The sequence below is a fragment of the Telopea speciosissima genome, chromosome 11, assembly GCF_018873765.1.
Source record: "Telopea speciosissima isolate NSW1024214 ecotype Mountain lineage chromosome 11, Tspe_v1, whole genome shotgun sequence".
In the NCBI taxonomy this organism is placed as follows: domain Eukaryota; kingdom Viridiplantae; phylum Streptophyta; class Magnoliopsida; order Proteales; family Proteaceae; genus Telopea; species Telopea speciosissima.
Window position 1 is genome coordinate 56,038,137 of NC_057926.1, and position 20,849 is coordinate 56,058,985.

At 38.5% G+C, this 20,849-nt stretch overlaps 3 protein-coding genes across 3 annotated transcripts; 2 read left to right on the forward strand and 1 right to left on the reverse strand.

Annotated features, from left to right (window-relative positions):
* The first annotated feature begins 363 nt into the window (after positions 1–363).
* LOC122645872 (protein DETOXIFICATION 16-like) lies at positions 364–5,379 on the forward strand. The gene is made up of 8 exons (XM_043839268.1): positions 364–692; positions 3,034–3,578; positions 3,701–3,787; positions 3,905–3,961; positions 4,063–4,301; positions 4,533–4,651; positions 4,920–5,006; positions 5,096–5,379. Exons 1-8 carry the CDS (start codon positions 414–416, stop codon positions 5,153–5,155), a joined length of 1,473 nt encoding a protein of 490 aa, XP_043695203.1. The 5' UTR covers positions 364–413; the 3' UTR covers positions 5,156–5,379.
* A 2,961-nt stretch (positions 5,380–8,340) lies between these two features.
* Positions 8,341–11,363, reverse strand: LOC122645871 (2-hydroxyacyl-CoA lyase-like). Its single transcript, XM_043839267.1, has 2 exons — positions 9,895–11,363; positions 8,341–8,905 (listed from the first exon to the last, which is right to left on the reverse strand). The coding sequence occupies exons 1-2, from the start codon at positions 11,320–11,322 to the stop codon at positions 8,591–8,593; spliced, it is 1,743 nt and encodes a 580-aa protein (XP_043695202.1). The 5' UTR covers positions 11,323–11,363; the 3' UTR covers positions 8,341–8,590.
* Positions 11,364–16,209: 4,846 nt separating this feature from the next.
* On the forward strand, positions 16,210–16,740 carry LOC122645409 (L-ascorbate oxidase homolog). The gene is made up of 2 exons (XM_043838716.1): positions 16,210–16,262; positions 16,353–16,740. The coding sequence occupies exons 1-2, from the start codon at positions 16,210–16,212 to the stop codon at positions 16,738–16,740; spliced, it is 441 nt and encodes a 146-aa protein (XP_043694651.1).
* Positions 16,741–20,849: the final 4,109 nt, after the last annotated feature.

Genomic DNA, 20,849 nt, shown 5'->3' on the forward strand with positions numbered 1-20,849 from the left:
CAATTGCCCTAATTACTTCCTTTTTTCCAAACTTTCTGTACTAAGAAGTGAGAACAGGACAAGATCTGCCCGCCCATTCTTTATGCTTCTAGTTCGTCGTGGTGTGCAGAAATGGTGAATCCACCTCATGTCACCCTTAAAAAAAAAAATTCTTTTTTTGGGGGGACCAAATTGTCTCTGGCCTCAGAATCTAACCGCCATGGCAAAAAGTTATTTTCTTTCAGTTTGTCGCAGAAGAAATTCATCACGAGGAAGCAGAACCGGAAGCAAATGCAAAAAAAGCGTCAACTGTTTGCTCAGTTCTTTAATGTCTTAAAGACCTATTTGCTCAGTTCTTTAATGTCAATTCGTCACTAACTTTATTCGGTGTTTGTGTGGGTGAGTGTGAGGCTTTGAGCAAGGAGAAGAGAGAGATGGAGAGAGAAGAGCAAAAGCAAGGTCTTCAATCCCCTCTAATTAATCAGGTATCTGATGGAGATGAAGTTGGGTTAGATAATGGAAGCTTGAGAACAGAGATTGTTGAGGAAGTGAAGAAACAGTTGTGGTTAGCAGGGCCTTTGGTATTAGTGAATCTCTTACAGTTTTGTTTACAGATGATATCAGTCATGTTTGTTGGTCATCTTGGGGAGTTAGCTCTCTCAGGTGCTTCCATGGCCACTTCTTTCGCATCCGTCACTGGTTTCAGCTTATTGGTACCATCCTCTGCTATTCTCTCGTATTTAGCTTGCATCCACTTTTTAGTTTCATTGCTTAATTTCTTCTTCTTCTTCTTTATGTTCTGTAGTTAGGTTGCAATTGCAAAGGAGATACATTTCTGCACATATGCTTTTGACTTGTGAAAAACTTTCTTGTTTGACTTAATGGTTTATGGTTATATGTTCTTCCTTCTCATTAAATTGAAAAATCTTAAAGTTACAGAATTTAGTAGGTAATTTATCTGTTAAAACTTGAAAGGCAACTCTTGATTAGAAGTTGCTTTGAGATAGAAAGAGAGAGCATCCATCTAAATGCAGTGATCCCTTGAATGCTTAAAGAGGGAAGAACAACCTTAGGCAGCATAAAAGCATAGGTGATGCAGATTCATCACCAAATAGGGCTTGTTTCATTGGGAATAAGTCTAGGGTTGGGTTACATACATATTGGGCCTTTGATCCCATGGGTTTCTAATGTAATAGGCCACTTTTATAGGCCTAAAATATGGGTAAATAGTTGCATACGGGATTAGCTCCCATACTTGGTTTTATTTTATACTTAGCTTTTTATTTGGTGTTTTAAATTGAACCGGTTCAACCAATGGATCAATTTAAGTGATTTTATTAGTTTTTCTTTTAGTTGTTTAGTTGGGCTGGATTAAGACTTTATTTTGAGTCTATTTCAGTTTCCTAGTCAGTTTAAGTTAGCTAATAGATTACGGATAGGATTAGGCCTTTCCTTTTTAGTGTCTAAGTCTATTTTTGAGTCTTCTATATAAGTTTGTAAGGGAGGCCAGCATTGGATACGAATTTGATTAATAAAACTCAGCTTTATGCTTGCTGTCTTTGTTGCTGCTATTCTCTCCTACGAGATCCAATCTTGTGAGTCATATCAAGACCCCCCCCCTTGTGAATCATATCAAGGATTGAAGGATTGGAATCCCCAGTGACTCCTTGCATCTTGTAGATCGGGAGGTCTTCTCTTAGCCCTTCTTCAATCTGCTACTGTTGGAGATCAGTGTTATTCAAGTAAGTAGTTTATTTAATTCTGCAATTACTTTCTTCTGCTAGTCCTCCAACCCTAGCCTTCACAATCTGCACAGCATTCCCTTCATTAGACCACACCCAAACCCCCCTCCATCCATCAAACACTAGCCTCCATTAAACCTGCAACTTCCCCCATTCGATCCATAGCTTGAAATTCAAGCAACCACCGTCCAGCCATCAGATCTGTCCCAAACTTTCAGCAGACATCTCTCCCTCTCCCTCCTACACTCGATCCAACTTTGAACCCAATCTGACCATCTAAACCCTAATTCCCCTCATCTCCCACAAAACCCAAAAACCCTAAAGACATTCTAAATTCTGCCCATACCTAGAACCTAAAATAAAAACCCAAACCCTAACCCTAGATTTGCAGAATTTCTAAACCTATCCAAATCCTATTTTCTTTATACCATAATAATCCCCTAAACCTGCATACTAAAACCATATACAATCCTTACCCAATTTCCTAAACCTAACCCTAGTTTTACCCTAAACAGCCCCAAATCTGCCTAATTAGCAAACAGTTCCGGAACTCTGATCTTACCTGGCTCCTATTAGGCCTTGCCTATATAGGACTACATTAAATCAGCTAACATCCAATATTGTAAACCCAGATCTAAACAATTGAGAATGCCACTGACTAGAACTCCCACCAAAAGTGGAGAGGATATTGAAATCTGAATCTTTAGAGGGATGGGGAAGTGAAAATTTCTTTTCTTTTCTTTCCCTCCCCCCCCCTTTTTTTTTTTTTGGGGGGGGGGGGGGGCGGGGGAGGGATCATGTGAGTTAGATTCTGAGATGCAGTAGAATAAATCACGAGCAGGGAATTGACATGCTACGGCGTGGGATGGAATCTCCCAACACCCAGCCAATGGAAGCTCAGGAGAGGGCACCGCACGGTTCATATATAGGGGGACCCACATGCCAGGGAGAAGAAGAGAGTGTGAGAGGACGCTGATACCAGCAGTGTGGCCATCATTTTCCGAGGAATTATTTATGTCCTCAACATTTTACATTCACCAGCACTGCTGTTTCAACCACCCATCTGTTTACAAACATTCATAAAAACTCAAGACTGAACTGCACAGTTCTTGCTACCCTCCTCTGCAACTGACAACCAGCTTATCATACTTGCCTTTGCCATAGGACTAATGGACATTGTTGAACCAATAGTCAGTATTTCTAAAGAGACCTCTTTAAATGCAATGTGCTTCTGTGTATTTGATAGATCAATCTTCTTAACCAATGGTTATTCGTTTAATCATCTTACTTTTTCATCTTTGGCATTGACTAGAGGGGAATGGGAAGTGCAATAGAGACCTTATGTGGCCAGTCTTATGGAGCAAAACAGTACCATCAGCTTGGCATACATATGCAGAGGGCCATGTTTGTTCTTTTACTTGTTAGTATTCCACTCACTTTCATCTGGGCTTACACTGGCGAAATACTTACCGCCCTGAGGCAAGATCCAGAGATATCAGCAGAGGCAGGACTCTATGCTCGTTACATGATTCCCAGCATTTTCGCCTATGGCATTCTTCAATGTCAAGTCAGATTTCTGCAATCACAAAATAATGTTGTCCCAATGATGATAAGCTCTGGAATTACAACTCTACTTCACATCCTTGTTTGTTGGGTTCTAGTGTTCAAATCTGGCCTTGGTAATAAAGGTGCTGCTTTGGCAAATGCCATCTCTTACTGGATCAATGTGGTGTTGTTGGTAATTTATATCAAGTTCTCTCCTGCCTGCAAGAAGACTTGGACTGGTTTTTCAAAGGAGGCACTACATGGTATTATCAACTTTTTAGGGCTTGCAATTCCTTCAGCAGGAATGATCTGGTATCTTCTATCTTGAAATCAGCTCTGTGATAATTTCACATTACATTTCATGTATATGTCTAAGCTTTTAAAACTTTTACAATATTCGTTTGTAATGTTTATAGTCTTATCACTTTGCACAGCTTAGAAATCTGGTCATTTGAGATGGTTGTTCTCCTATCTGGTCTTCTTCCTAATCCAAGGCTAGAAACTTCAGTCTTGTCAATCAGGTCAGCATCAGATCCATATGTTGCCTATGCACATCAAATTTCTTGCCACTACTTATATGATTTCTCATATGAGTTGATAAGTTAACCATGAATACTAACAAATCATCCTCATCACAGCCTTAACACATGTGCATTATTCTATATGATCCCCCTGGGACTTAGCGGAGCAACAAGGTAAGAAAACTAGATTAATAAGGTAGTAGACTTTTCCTCATTTCTAATGGTTACTAAAATTTTACAATAATCTTTCTTCTTTCCTTCTTTTCCACTCATAGCACTAGAGTTTCAAATGAATTGGGTGCCGGGCACTCAAAAGCTGCATGCTTAGCCGTATGTGTTTCCATCCTCATGGTCATTATTGAAGGTATTTCAGTAGGCACTATCATGTTCTTGATTCGTAGATGGTGGGGTTACTGTTACAGCAGTGAAGAAGAAGTAGTGGATTATGTAGCAACAATTATGCCACTGCTTGCTACAGCCTACTTATTTGATGGTATCCAGTCTGTACTTTCAGGTATATCCTACTTTCAGAGCAGACTCTAATTAACCATAGGAGGGTTTTTGGACTTCTTTTCTCTTCATTCTTTTTTGTTTTTCCCTTTTGACACCTCTTCATTCATTTACTACACCACTTTGCCAGATGAATTATGTAAAATTAAAATAGGTTTTTTTGTTCTTACTACACTAAATTCTTCATGGATTTTAGTAACTAATCAGTAGGCACCTTCTCTATATCCATGTATAGGAGCGGCTAGAGGATGTGGTTGGCAAAAGATTGGTGCTTTTGTCAATTTGGGAGCTTATTATCTTGTGGGCTTTCCTTCAGCAATTTTATTTGCATTCATCTTCCATGTTGGAGGAAAGGTAGGTATTCCTTTACTCTTACATCATGAAAGGCTCTGTTTGGTTGCAAGGGAAGTGGGAAAATGGAAGTGAAGGGAAATATTTGCATTTCCTGTGAAATATTTTTCATTTCTTAGAGAAATATTTGCATTTTCCTTGCGACCAAACATCAAAAGTGATTCTTTCTGTAAAATATATTTCACTTTTTTGGTATATATTTGCATTTCCCTTGCAATTTTTTTGCTCCTGTATATTCATATGAAAATCATATTGAAAATGTGGAACATAGGGACTCTGGTTCGGGATTATGTGCGGACTTTTTGTACAGATGTTATTGCTTCTAATCGTTACTTTACGCACTAATTGGCAGCAAGAAGTAAAGTTTTTCTGCCTCAGTGCTTTAAATATTTCTACATGTACTTCAGCTTTTATTAGTTAGTCTCACTTTCTTGCTCTTCCTTGTAGGCAAGAAAGGCTACTGAAAGAGTCTACAACTCCATCATCCCTACAAATTCAGTATCATGAAGCTAACTTAAACAAATGTATGGCAAAGGTGGTCGAGTTTAGATTCATAGCACGGTCTTGATGCCAAAGAAGGCATCAGATTAAATGTAACTTCAGGATTCAAGTGTATATGTCTGCTTAAGTACCCAGATTTTCTGCTATTGTATGTTACCTTAATTTTTTTGGCTTATCATTTTCCATGACATGTAAATTGGGAATTAATGATTTGTATTCTTCTTTCTCAATGTGGAAAGTAATACAGAGACTGAAAAAAGACATCACCCAAAACTCCGTAAACTTATTATCAAGTCCTTTTCTACGGAACCAATATGGAATCGGCCCCCATATGGCTGATATGAGATTGGAACATTTGGTGGGATGACCTGAAGAGTTCTGTATTTTGGGGGAAGAGAGTGAAAGAGATAGATTGGTTGATTGACAGAAGACAGTGGTACACAGAGAAGAGAAACTATTTCTTTGATCAGTTTAATACATTTTGTCAAGTGCCAATCCCTGTAATTATTGTGTTGAGACCTCTATATGGTATGTTCCATAAACTGCTCAGTACTGGATTTTCTGGTTCTTTGAACTTTGGAAGTTACTTTGCTTACGGATGTTACATTAGAACAACAGGGGTTATTTTTTATTATTAGCTATCATTCACTGGTATTAAGACTTGGTTTCTTGTGAACCTATCATTTATCAGTGGCTTGTTAAGGGACTTCCAATTTTGGGGATAAATTCTTGCTTTAGGGATTATCTTTTGCTGGGAATAGAAAATTTTCATCTGATTTTTTTAAGTTAAATTAATCTAACAAGGTAATTAGGGGATTAGGATGAACTACTTATCTAAATTCTTATTATAATAACTTCTTGTCAATATATTTATCTATAGTACTGCTAAGCTATTCAGTGATCAATATTATGACTCCCTTGTATGCCCTACTGTTTGTACTTTGAACACCACCTATATTACACAATCACATGGTTTGGCAAACCAAAGCATTCGTCTTCAACAGAGAATTTGCTTCCACACATTATCTACCTAAATCATTTACTGTTATCATGTTAAATCTTCCATTTGAGATTGTTTAAAATTTTCCATTAGTAAATACCTTTATTGTCCTGATCCTTTGGTAGTATAAGACTGACCATTGCCATCAAATTCATATATTTCCTTTCCACCGGTGTCGTGCCTCGGCCTGTACCTGTGGTCTTGTGCCCAGGAAATGATCGGCACACCCCTGGTTCTTTCTGCCTTTCCAAGGGGTGCGCTGATCTTTTGCACGCGGTTGTGTCTGGCGTAGGTACACGCCGAGGCACAGCACTAGTTAGCGTTCCTTTTCCCAAAGTTTATATATGGCTAGCTGCCCATAAACATTGAACTCGAATAAGTCCATGGATTTCTTTCTAGGAATGGCCTGTCAATTCACATGGAGAAAGAAAATATTATTCTTCAATGGATGAGCTAGAGTGGTTTCAAAGGTTTTGAGATCTTTCTTTTTCTTTTTCTTTTTTGTTGAAGAACCAATTTATTCAGAAAAGTGAGATCCTGAGATCTGGCTGAAAATGCTCAGATAAGCAGGGATCGAAAATAGATATTAGGAACCAAAATTAGATATCAATCCTCTAACAACCGCAACACGTGCCCACTCCCTGTTATTTGTTACATGTTGAAATGAACTCATTCACTAAATGATCCAGTCCAAAAATTGGAATACCATCCAATTTCAATGCTGACTCATTAGTTTATAGATGTATCATAAATCCCAAATATGATCAACTTACAAATTTCAGATTACATTACAAAGCATAAGTAGTTCCACCATCATAGGTTCACAGATTTCAGATTACATTGCAAGTGTTATTGTGGACCAACAGGGACATGGTTCAATCAGACTACATTCCTGTTATGGCTTTGAAGCATTTTTGGGCAATAATCTTGCATTTTCATTGCAAGATTTCACTAATTTCTTCCCCTACCACCCCAAAATCATTACTCATTAACTTCTATTTTGTCACCTCCTAGCACAAGAGTTCTAAACAAATCAGTTGCTGGCCATCCAGATGCTGTACACTAAGCAGTAGGTCTTTCCATGTTCATGGTCATCACAGGAGGAGGCTTGTTGATGGACTTGATCATGATTTTGGTCCATAAAAGGTTGAGGTACTGCCAAGGCAGTGTAGAAGTAATGACATATGTAGCAAGCATGATGCCACTGCTTGCAGCATCCTACTTATTCCATGTAAACTAGTCTCTGCTAGTTTCACTCAGTAAAAACAAATCAGCTCCAAAGAAAAGCTCTCATTGATCATAGAAATGGTCTTGAAATATGCAATTGGATGTGTTAAATATAATATTCTTTTCCCTACAGGGAACTAAACATTACTCTTGGCAGATTAAATATATAGAACCGATTCTGAGGATTAATAATAAAAACTTATCATGAATATTCATCAGGTACATGCCCTCAATCAACATTTAGACACAACTAGAAGATGTGGCTGACAAAAGATTTTGGTGCTTTTGCTAGTCTTGGAGTTTATCATCCTGTGTGCTTTACTTCGGCAACTGCATTTGCTTTCACCTTTCATATTAGAGGAAAGGAGAATAATAATATATTTCTGTTTCCTTTCTTCCTTGTATCATTGTTTTTTATAGCTTTCTAATTTCTTATCTGCCTTTTTTGTACAAACAATATTCTGATAATAACTCTACACAACATTGGAGAGCCAGAAATGAAATATTCTCCCCTCAGTGATCATAATATTTTTACATATCAGTTTATTTCTCATCAGATCTTTCTTGTTCTTTCTTCTGTAGGAATGGGAGGCCATTGAGAGAATCCAACTCCATCTCAATAAATTCAGCATCATGAAAAGAAGATTTGCCACCATAGTTTTATAACCAAACTGGATCACATCCTGACAACTCACTGTCAAATAGATCGAGTTGTGATTGTCCCCCTCTCCCTTTTTTTTTTTATTATATATTTATCCAGAACTAAAAACAATTCTTTTTAAGTATCACAGCACAGCCTGTTTGAGTTATTCAGCACATCAAACTGGGACTCTGCTCTGAACTAAGTCGACGACAGGTTGAGGTTTTGACATTTGATAACTTTTGACCATGCCATCTTACATGTCCAGTGGATCATCAGACATGTAGAACATAGTGTTTTTATATCAAGTTCTGTACGATGACATTGACATGCTCTCACAACCAAATTTATTTGTTTGAATTAAAAATCGCCATTATTACACAAAAATCATTGGGAAAAACCATCAATGAATTACTCAAACAACTACTTTCTGTGCCAGCAGAATTAAGTAAATAGAACCATGGGAGCCTGTTGTTAGCAGCAACTGTTATGCCGCCTTGCATGATTTACGTGCAGTGACTATTTGGCTGGCCCAAGCAGATGATACAAATTCAGAAAGAAAAACTGGCCTACCTCAGTTCTTATGCTGCATCCTCCCACTTTCTGATCCAGCATAGGGATCAATAGTTACATTTATTACAGCTGGCTTTCGTGCTGAAAATGATTCAGCAAGCGCAGATTTGAGTTCTTCTGGTGTCCCAACAAGATATCCTTTTCCTCCAAAAGCTTCCATTACAGTATGATAAGCTGCACCAGGAACAAAAGAGGTGGGAGCAGGATCATCCTTGTAAGGCCCAGTAATTTCTTCAGGGTTCCTCCGATCACCACCATAGACACCACCATTGTTAAAAACAACCACAACCACGGGCAACTGGTACCGCACTAGTGTCTGTAGAATTACATAAAAGCAATGAAAATTTCCTCCACCAGAGATGTCTATGACAAAAAATAAGTACCAGGAAAAAATAAATAAACAAGATGAACAAGATGAGCAACCATTATGTCATAACTGATTCACAAGGTCTGGCTTAAAGACTGCAACTGCTTTAATGTAATACCCATCAACCTCAATAAGAACGGCATGAAATTGGAAAAATATAATCTGAATGGATTGGTCAAAAGGTGTGCGTGGGGGGGGGGGGGGGTGGGTTGGGAGGGAGGAGGTTTCAATTCATAGGAGAAGAATCAAACTTTCAAAACCAAATAGCTCAACCAGAGTCCATTCAAAGCTCCGAAGAGTACAGGACAAATTAAGCAGTCAAACTATGTTTTCAAACAAATTCATCCACAGAAAGAATTACCAATTTAAAAATAACAAACAAATGTATCAATGTATCGGAAAACAAAGAACAAAAATCAAATGCTTGGCAAGACAACAGAGCATTAACACCACTAAATCCCAAAAACAAAAATGTGGGATGACATTCTTCTGGAGGTACAAATGGCTTCGCCACTATCAGTTTACCCTTGAATTTGGGTGAAATTGTGAGAGTGAAGACTAATGAATCCCTAGATAATAATGATGAAGGATGTGGATGATTCCTCGGGCAACCTGATGGAATTCCTATGATACAGTTGCACCTGTATTTGAGTTGCTTTACAGTCTCAAGACTTTTGTAGTAAAATTACAATGAATAGCTGTATTGTGGGTATCCTGAATTTAAACTATCAGGAAAAAAACAGAACGATGCAGAAGACATGCTTGAATGAAGAATATAAACGAGACAAGCAAAAGCTCATCTATAATAAGTAAAATGCTTCAGAACTAATTCATCGGATCCCAAGATATATTTATATGTTTCTAACTTTCAAAATGTTGAAGTGTTCTAAATGCTTGTGTGAACATGCGAGAGCAAAGCCTAAGAAAAAGGAGCAAACCTCGACTTCCATGGCACTAAATCCGAATCCAGAGTCTCCTTCAACAGCAACTACCAGTCGATCCGGTGATGCCACAGCTGCAGCAATACAGTAACCGAGACCAACACCCATAGTTCCCCAAGTCCCTGCATCCAGCCTTGTTCTAGGCTCTGTCTGAACCAATACAGCCCGACCAACATCCATGGTATTTGCTCCCTCCGATACCACAATCGGAGCAGGGCTTCCCTGTGCCAGAATTGCATCCCTAATAATTCTCATCGGAGTAAGGAAATTAAATGGTACAACATCCTTTGCCAACTGCAATTCCATCCTTGAAACATTCTCCTTGGTCTTCTTCGAAATCGCTTCAACCCAAGAATGCGATTTCCCCAAACAGAAAGGTTCATCCTTAATCTCCTTATTTATCAACTCCATGACATGTCGAGCATCACCAACCAAACCCAGATGTGGTTTCCGTAGCTCAATTTCTTCCTTGGAGACATCGACCAGAATGAATTTCACGTCCTTAGACCATCTCGGGGACTCACCGAAGTGCAACAACCAGTTAAGCCGGGCACCCACAACAAGCGCTACATCACATCGACCAATAGCGAGTGATCGAGAAGCCGTGGCAGCAAGCTCATGTGTATCAGGCAACAAACCCTTCCCCATTGGAGTGGGCAAGAAGGGAATCCCTGTCGTATCAACGAACTTCTTCAAGGCATCGTCAGCCCGAGAATAAGCTGCACCTTTTCCGAACACAATAAGAGGCCGCTCAGCGCTTCGGAGTACAGACACGGCTTCCTGAATTTCAGTTTCAAGGCTTCCGACAGATTTTTCAATCGCTTGTGGAACCCTAGAGCTCTCGGCCGCATCCAAGAGCCTTGAAGCCTCGGATTCTGAAACTGTTTGATGTAGAACATCTGTTGGGATATCCAAGTAACACCCACCGGGCCGGCCTGAAACAGCATGATCGACGACATCAAAGACGTGTTTAGGGATTTCTGAAATATCTGTAGCCTTTGCAGAGAACTTCGAAAAGGGTTTCACAGCGGCAATCTGATCGAGCTCCTGAAAATCTCCGCGACCAAAATCCTTCTGATCGCAAGATCCAGAGATCATGACCATGGGCCAAGTGTTGGTGGCAGCGTTTGAGAGACCGGCTAGTCCATGAACGCAGCCGGGACCAGAGACGGTTAGGAGAACTCCAGGACGGCCGGTAAGGTAACCGTAGGCAGAGGCAGCATAGCCTGCGGATTGCTCATTGTGGAAAGCGATGAATCGGATTCCAAGAGCGACAGCACGATTCGCAAGAGATGTTACGGGGATGCCAACCACACCGAACATACAATCGATGCCGGCGCGAGAGAAGGCTTGAGCGATTAGGATGTTACCATCGATTTCGGGCTCCGAACCTTTGGATTCTGAATTATGACTGTTGACTGCCATTAGAGCTCAACTCCAAGTGAAATGAGTTGCAGAAAGGAACAGCGAAACGTGATAGGCTAGATGTGGAGAGAGAGAGCAGGAGAGATGGTGAATTTCGTTGGAGAACTGAGTTCAGTATTATATAGTTGGTGAAGTGTAGCTTTTACAGTACGATTATGCCCTCTACCTTTGATGCAAATTACGGATCTTAGGATCTTTGTTTCAGTTCGGCGGCCAATATCCAAATTAAGGAAAAAAATAGTCTTCACACATTCCAACTTCCAACTTCCAACACGTCATCTCTCACGTCAAAACAAATTGTTCTTTCGTCTTCTTCAAAAACATATTCTGCTCTGGTCTTGGCTTTCTGGGGTACCCAAAAGCCCAAAAGGTTTTCTTGTTCTTCTTGTCCTCCTCTTCCTCCTTCCTGAGTTGAGATTTGGGGGAGGTGTTACTCTGTTTCCTCTGCTCAAACGTGTCAGTCTTGAGCTCTGATTCATGTTTCACGCTGTATCCTTGTGATTGGATCCTTCTTTCTGTTGGACAAGTGTGTCCATCAAACCCGATTCGATCCGGTTCAACCCGGTTCACCTTTGTATTGAACATTTATACATTTTAGTTTAATATTATCACATGCGATATAAACTTTTTGAGCATTATGTGTCCGTAAGTTATACTTAAAATGGTAGTCACGACTAGGGTTTGGGTTGGGCACCCTTATCATATGGTCGTCGCATTGGGTATGCCTAGACATGTGATGTCAGGGTACGAATGCGAGTGCTCACATGTTTGATGTGTGCATTGGTGAAGAATCTACTTTGTCGATTCCCTCATGTATTACTGTCAGATGTAGGAAGGGATAGACATGTGTCACCGACACCCTGTACCTGAGGGAACCCTGTCACTGCAAAGTGTGATCGCATTCTTTGGTTCATCAATGACTGAGACTCAAGCGAGTCAAAGCCGGTGTTCTGGGAATGCGTGAACACTTTGTGAGTGAAGGAGTTATCCAACACGGTCACCACTACTCGATTGGGGAACACCAAGATAGAGCCTGTCTGTGCATGGTCGGATCAGAATCTGGATCCAGTACCGTTTTGGAAATGGTTTTGCAAAATTTATTTTACATAAAATGATACAGTATTTATAGTTATTTCAAATAAAGTGTTTTATCGAGTTTTGCGGGACCCGATCGGATGCACAGACGCTCTTATATGGACATGTACTATGGATTGGAGTTTGGCAGTACATGTGTACATGCCCTAGATTCTATAATGATGACGTTGATTAGTGGGGGGGTTGTATATGATAAATTGTTATCATATAAGGAGTTATTTGGAATTTGCTAATTTAATTGGCTCTTAATTTAATTAATGGATTTGGTACTAATTGTAAGTATCCATTAATAATTAAATAAAGAATCTAATTAATACTTTCCCTATTAGATTCTGCTTCTTCACCTGTGTAGCACTTTGAGTTTAAACAGAACTGCCAGACTGAGAGAGAGAGAGTCAGACTCGCACTAGGGCTCTATTAAACCTATCTAAGATTTAATTAAACCCTATTATTATAAATAGGAGACCAAAAATACGCAGAAGAGTAGCTCTCCACGTTTTTGGAGCAGACACTCTCTCTCCTACATTTTTGGTTTTTCTCTCTCCCTCTTGTGATCTCTCTTCTTCTTCTTGCTTCTCTCACCTATGTTTGAGAGTTAGGGTTTGTGAAACCCTAGATCTGTGCCAGGAGTTTGAGGGCATCTGGGATTGGCATGTAGAACCTTGGTAGCACCATTGGAGGTTCAGATCTGTTTGCTTGGAGCGCTCATTGGAGGAAGAACCACTATCTATTGGAGGAGCAACACTTGAGGCTCACCAGGTTAGCAGTTCTTTATTAATTCCTTCTGTTCATTGATTATTAATATTTATGGGATGCGAAAGAAACTCGAATCGATTATTTTCCGCTGCGCATTCGAGTATGGGATGGATCCCTCTTGCCATGTGATGAACTAGAGACAAATTTCTCCGTCCCTATTGTGATAATTAATTTTATGGAATGCAATAGGGAAGGAGAAACCCTAATAGGGATGCGCCAGGGTTCCCATGGGCGACCATGGGAAACCCTAAAATTAAAATGGGGCACCCATGGGACACCATGGGCTAACCCAGGACGTGCAAAACCCTAAAGATAAATATCTTGGTCTCCCTATGGAACCATGGTTTGATCCCTGGACCGTTGTTTGGCCAACACTTTCTTCCTCCATTCTATCAAATACATAGTAGCTTTTTGAGTTAGATTCAAGACTAATTCTTTCAACCCTTTTAAGAAGGTCAAAGATTGCTTAGATTTTGCTGTTTACAATCCTTCTATTATGATCAAAGCTTCAACCCTGTTCCACTGAGTTACTTTAATGCTACTTCATGCCATGCCAATATAGAACCTGTCCAAGTAATCTCTTTTACAGACTTACTACTGAACTAGTTTCACCTGTCTCAGTATTTCCATTAAAAGAGGCTTCAGTTTTGAATTTAAAAATGGATTTCTTCCAACCTGTAACCTGCCACCTCTGTGCTTGACACAATCAGGGAGGGAGTTCATTGTCATGGAAGATGATTCTTTGGGTGCTGTCTTCCAGCCAACATAAAGGGAAGTTCACATTGACATTACAACCTCTATCTCTAAGAAATTCCATCAACAAAAGAAAACCATTATGATCTAAGAGAGGAAAGATACAGAACACAACCCCTGATCAGATAATTCCAAAGGAAGAGTGGAACCTTATAGAGTAGCTGGAATTTTCCAAATCAATGACCAAATTTTCCTTCTGAGGGAGGACATGTTAGATTAAGTTGATTGTGACAAATGTCTATAATTAAGCTACCTTAATGGAGAAAGAACTGTTTTAATGAAAGGACAGAATCTATTCCTCTTGAATGGTGAGAGACAGTCTTATTGTAAGAATCTCCTTGATAAGGAAATGACAAAAATAAAGAATTTAAAATTGAGAGATCCCAAGAACTTGAATTGTGGTTTATAAGACCTTTGACTCTTAGGTTGGAGTCAATGACATTAACATTATGAATGGATAACTTCCAAATATTCACTCTAAAACATATCTTTCCTAAACCATGATGAAATTTTTTTGGGACAGGCATTGAGGAAATCATCATTTGGACTTAATTGGAGAATATTTAGCTTTTAAGATTCTAAACCAAATACATTCTAATTTTTTTTAAAGAATATCCTCCCCAAACTTTAGCAAGAAAAGCAAATTAAACTTACACGACTCTGCACTTCTGATTCCTAACCTGCCCCACCATTTATTTTACAAAATAGAATCCAAAGAAAAATGAAATTCAACTTCCTACCCAACTCAGAGTCTCCCCAGAAGAACTTTCATTTTTTTTTTTTAAAATCTATTTTGTACCTAATGGTTGGGGAAGGGTATGTTATAGATAGAAACATCCGATCGACATGACAAATTTGATTAAAGTGAGACAACCAGCTTGAAACAAGCAGTTTGGTTTTTAGCTAGCCAAATGAGATTGAATTTTCTTAATAATAATAAAATTGAAAGCTAAGATTTGTGAATCTAAATGGAGTAGGTGATCCAAGATATATATTTGTCATAATTTTAAAGTTTACTTAAGGACCCATAGAAGAGAAGATACAACATCTTTTTGAAGATTCGTACTAAATAGATTAAAAAAACAAAAGGCGTACCCAGTGCACGAGACTCCCACCATTGTGGGGTCTGGGGACGGTCATAACATACACGCTGACTTATCTCTACTTCAAAGAGAGGTTTTGTGTATTGGATACGTCCTTTTTTTTTTTTTTAATCTATTTATCTTGCTAAATAGATATGGATTATTATTATTTAAATTAATGATTTGGCCTCAAATTCTAAAAAAAATCAGTAACATCAAGGAGATTCTTCACTTATTTATAATTATCTGAATTTAGTCATCGACAAAGAGAATATGAGAAATTGAAGGGGCACCCGCACACCCCTTGACAGTTTAACCCATCAATTAAGTTTCTCGATTCCATTAATAAAAGCATCTTAGATAAAACTTTGGAGAAAATAATAAATAGGTAAGGTTAGATGGGATCTCCTGGTCTAAGACCTCTCTCATAGTCTCATGCTCGAAAAAGCTCAAGTGAATCATTGAGCTTAACAGAATATTTAAAAGAAATGCAAAATTCAATTTCAGCTGAGAAGCCTATTTCCAATCAGCCTAGTTTCTGGCTAACAAGACCAAGATCAACCTAGGATGGTAAATTAGGTTGGTAAATGAACCAATTTTGGATATTTAAATCCATTTTAGACCAGCCCATTCCCTCATACCTATTCCGATATGGAGATGTTATCTTGCTTTCTAAGGCATTACTCATTTGGTTCAATAGAAGGGGCAATCACCAGGAATTGTGTTGTTTCATTAGTCAAACACCTTCTAGAAGATGTTTTTGAGGATTCCAATCTAAAGGCCAATAAAATCCTAGGCCTAATATATATGCTACCCATTTTACCCCTATCTCCCCCTAATATCCCTAAACTACCTCCACTCGAACAGCAACCTAACCTTTTTGGGATGCCCTAGTTTATATATAGTAAAAGTATTTGTTTTCTTCAGGACAAGTAAACGCCTATGAAAAATACTGATTTAACATCTTACATTATATCTGGGTGCAGTGGGCACATTTCGGGACAGAGTTCTTTTTTTTTTTTTTTTTAAATATATGAAAAATTGAAATTGAATTGAACCAATATGATAAAAACCCGTTAGCCCAATCGATACAAATCCGAAACCAAAACAAACCAACATTGTTCCTCATATTATCAGGTCAGCTTAGATTTGGTTCAGTTGAGACTTGTAAATGTTAAATAGAGACACAATGCACGTGCAAATGCATCCACAAACTCAAATCGATTCATCTCTCAACCAGGCCAGATCTATCCGGTACTCACCCATATCCCATCGATCAATCAAATCCTACTTCTGCTAATTATGCCGTTCTTAATATGACTGTCTCTGCATCTGTTGAAACAGATGGAATTTGCCTGCAAGTGGTTCGAGACCCAATCCTCTAGGCTCTTATCACTATGGATTGGTAAACACCGCCCGTACAATCAAGCTTGCCAATAATGCAAACATCGTTAATGGCAAGCAGAGGTATGCTGTTAACGGTGTCTCCTTCGTTCCAGCAGACACACCATTGAAACTAGCAGATTACAAGATCCCTGGAGTCTTCAATTTTGGAAGCATTCCCGATAAACATCCTGGTCACGGCAAATGCGACCTTAAGACTTCTGTCATGGCTGCAGATTTCAGGGCTTATGTTGAGATTGTGTTTGAGGATTGGACGGACACTGTACAGTCATGGCAGATTGATGGTTATTCCTTTTTTTTGTTGTCAGGTAAGGTTTATAGGCCATGAAAAGATTCATTCTTTCCTTATTGTGGGTTCATCTCGATTTGGGGTACATTACCAGATTCAACAAATTGAATTCTCTCTTATAGTTGTCAAGGCATCGCCTAGGCGCCACCTTGACAGCCAGTCTCTTTCTTGGGTACAAGGGGCATCATGCCTTATTTACACTTCATGAGTTTACATTGATTTATGTTTTTTTTTTTTTGTTTTTTGATGAATATGCTTACATTATGTCCTATGTTTTGTTTATTATATGTTTGGTTTCTCATATTAGGTCATTACTAGCATAATTATGTTTGCATTGATATGGTTCTATTTTGCATATAAGCATAATTATATAAAATTATCATTACTATATTATATATACTCATACTGGCGCCTAGGCAACGTCTAGGCAAGTGCCTCATCGCCTACACATCTCTCCAATGCCTTAGGTCGTCTAATAGCCAGGACAATTATGTTTTGTATAGTTGTTAAATTGCTCTATTTTTAACCTGTTTTTTTTATATTGGTGTTGCTCAACATCCTTGCCAACTAAAATCTATCCCATGTTAGCTTTCCTCTGCTATTTAAATTTTTCTGGTCCGTGCATGTTTGAATTTTTTTGGCGTTTGAGGATTCATTTGGTTTTTAAACATTATGTACAAGGAAAAGTTTCAGGTAAATCTCATGGTTCCACGGACTTTACCTTAAAATTCTCCTTTGATTTGGAAATAAATGGAGCCTAAAGGTGAGATGCAAAATGCAAGGAGCAGTTTCTCCAAAACCAAAAGATTGCCTTTGAAAACGCAGCACAAGAACCATTTTGATGCTTCACTTTTTTATTGACGGAATGACAGATGGAGTAGTCTAATTTTGCATTTAAATTTTCTTCCTTTTCTTCCAGGAGAAATTTTCATATTTAATGCAGGGTTCCTAAAATATCTTTTCTGCCTCTACACATGGTCACACGTGCATTTGCACGTGCATATTTACTAGTTTGCGTTTTATATGCATAGAATATGTCTGTATCGTAATTAACATGTATTATACATGAACTCTCGTATTACACATAAATGTGAATGGTTCGAAAATCCATTTAAAATGAGCATACTTTTTTTTTATGGAAAAAAACAAGTATTTTTGAATTAACCCATCTCCAATGGTTAACTAGTTCAAATGAACTACGTTTGATTCCTGATGGTTAGAAACAGAGAAAACCCTTCTTTCCCTTCGTTCTTGAGTGCTACAGAGACCTGCAGGACAAAAGAATGATGGAATCCTGATGGTTGATCAGATGACCATAGTAAATGATTAAATTTCACTTTTTCTTTGGGTTCACAAATACCCTCTTAGGTTTTAGTATTTTTCAAAATACCTTTCTAGATTTCATTTCTTAGCTGCAAGCCCAGGTAGTAGGAGCATTCCTGCAACTTGGGTAACAGCAAAAAAATTTCCATCATGGAGAGAGGATTTGTGCACGATTATGCATACAGCCGTCTGATGAGGTTGAAGGGTGCACTTAGACTCTCATCCACCATTCAATGGTTGTGTGTTAAACCGTGCATCATGCACAATCGTGTACAAAATTTTTTGCTAGAAGTTATTGTGTCATGCACAGTTGTGCACAAAACCTTTGGCCAAGGTTATTTTGTGTGGCACGATAGATTTTGTTTCCTTCAAATGGGCATGGTGGCTAATGTATCAATCCATGAATATTTTGTATGTTATAATCTCTATTTCTGTAATTTTGTATGCAGTTTATTAACCCATGTAGATGAATTTTATTAATCATTGTTTAATGCATTTTGGATGATATAATAGGTTGTGAATTTGGAATGGAATATAGATGAGATCTACATTTATTTTGATTGTTATAATTGCTTTGAAATTTTGATGTAGGCATTTAGATATTTATTTACCAATTTATTTGTATATATTGTCGTTTTTATTGTTTCAGATTGTTCAAATTTAAACGTTTAAAATTCATTCCGTCCATTTTTGTTTTTTGTTTTTTTTTTCTGTTATTAAAATATTTTACCCTAATTTTGACCATCTCATTCACATGCTAAGCCGCTTCAAACATGCATGTGCTAAAAACCATTCTTTTGTTGTTTTCGTTTTAACTAACTATGGTTTCTACCAAAAAATAAATAAAAATTAACTAACTATGGTTGAGAGTGTTTTTTTTTTTTTTTTGGGGTTAGAAAGTAGATCTATTGATAAATACATGTTACACTTCTGTGATTTGTAGGACATGATACAGAGAAACAAGGATAAAAATTAGGCCAAACAGTCCAACCCGACATAGACTGAACCCTCCTAGCAAGGGTGTCTGCCAATGCATTGGCAACCCTTAGAATGTGATGGAAAGTACATTCCTCAAAATATGTACATAGAGGCTGAATATCCTCAGTGATTGGCTTAATCAGTAAGGTTGAAGCTTTGGAGAAGTCTTGTAAGTAAGAAACTATAGACCAAACTACGGTCCAGGAATAAAACCATGGTTTCCTAGGGAAATCAATTATAAACCAATTAGGGTATTGCACACCTTGGGTTAGCCCATGGTGTCCCATGGGTGCCCCATTTTGATTTTTAGGGTTTCCCATGGTTGCCCATGGGAACCCTGGTGCAACCCTGTTAGGGTTTCTCCTTTCCTCATGTGTCCCACACAATTATAGAGCACATTGGGGACAGAGAAACAACATCTCTAATCCATCACATGGCAAGAGGGATCCATCCCATACTCGAATGCGCATCGGAAATAAATCGATTCGAGTTTCTTTCGCATCCCATAAATATTAATAATCAATAAACAGAAGGAATTAATAAAGAACTACTAACCTGGTGAGCCTCAAGTGTTGCTCTTCCAATAGACAGTGGTTCTTCCTCCAGTGAGCGCTCCAAGCAAACAGATCTGAACCTCCAATGGTGCTACCAAGGTTCTTCAAGCTAATCCCAGATGCTCTCAAACTCTTTAGCACAGATGTAGGGTTTCACAAACCCTAACTCTCAAACACAGATGAGAGAAGCAAGAAGAAGAAGAAAGATCACAAGAGGGGGAGAGAGAGAGAAAGACCAAAAACGTAGGAGAGAGAGTATATGCCAAAAAACGTGGAGAGCTACCTCTCCCTTCTGCGTTTTGGTCCCCTATATATAAGCCGAGGGTTTAATTAAAAAACCCTGATGGATTGATTAATCCCAGTGAGAGTCATACTCTCTCTCTCTCAGTCTGACAGTTCTGTTTAAACTCAAAGTACTACACAGGTGAAGAAGCAGAATCTAATAGGGAAAGTATTAATTAATTACTTTATTTAATATTTAATGGATAATTACAATTAGCACTATATCCATTAATTAAATAAAGTACTAATTAAATTAGCAAATTCCAAATAACTCCCTATATGATAACTATTTATCATATACAACCCCCCCACTAATCAACATCATCATTATGGAATCTAGGGCATGTACACATGTACTGCCAAACCCCAATCCATAGTACATGTCCATATACGAGCGTCTGTGCACCTGATCGGATCCCGCAAAACTCGATAAAATACTTTGTTCAAATAATTATAAATAATGTATCATTTTATGTAAAATAGATTTTTGCAAAACCATTTTCAAAATGGCACTGGATCCAAATTCTGATCCGACCATGCACATACAGTATCTATCTTGGTGTTCCCCAATCGGGCAGTGGTGACCGTGTTGGATACCTCCTTCACTCACAAAGTGTTCACGCATTCCCAGAACATCGACTTTGACTCGCTTGAGTCTCAGTCATTGATGAACCAAAGAATGCGATCACACTTTGCAGTGACAGGGTTCCCTTAGGTACAGGGTGTCGGTGACACATGTCTATCCCTTCCTACATCTGGCAGTAATACATGAGGGAATCGACAAAGTAGATTCTTCGTCAATGCACACATCAGACATGTGAGCACTCGCATTCATACCCTGACATCACATGTTTAGGCATACCCAATGCGACAACCATATGATAAGGGTGCCCAGCCCAAACCCTAGTCGCGACTACCATTTTAAGTATAACTTACGGACACATAATGCTCAAAAAGTTTATATTATATCGCATGTGACAATATTAAATTAAAATGTATAAATGTTCAATA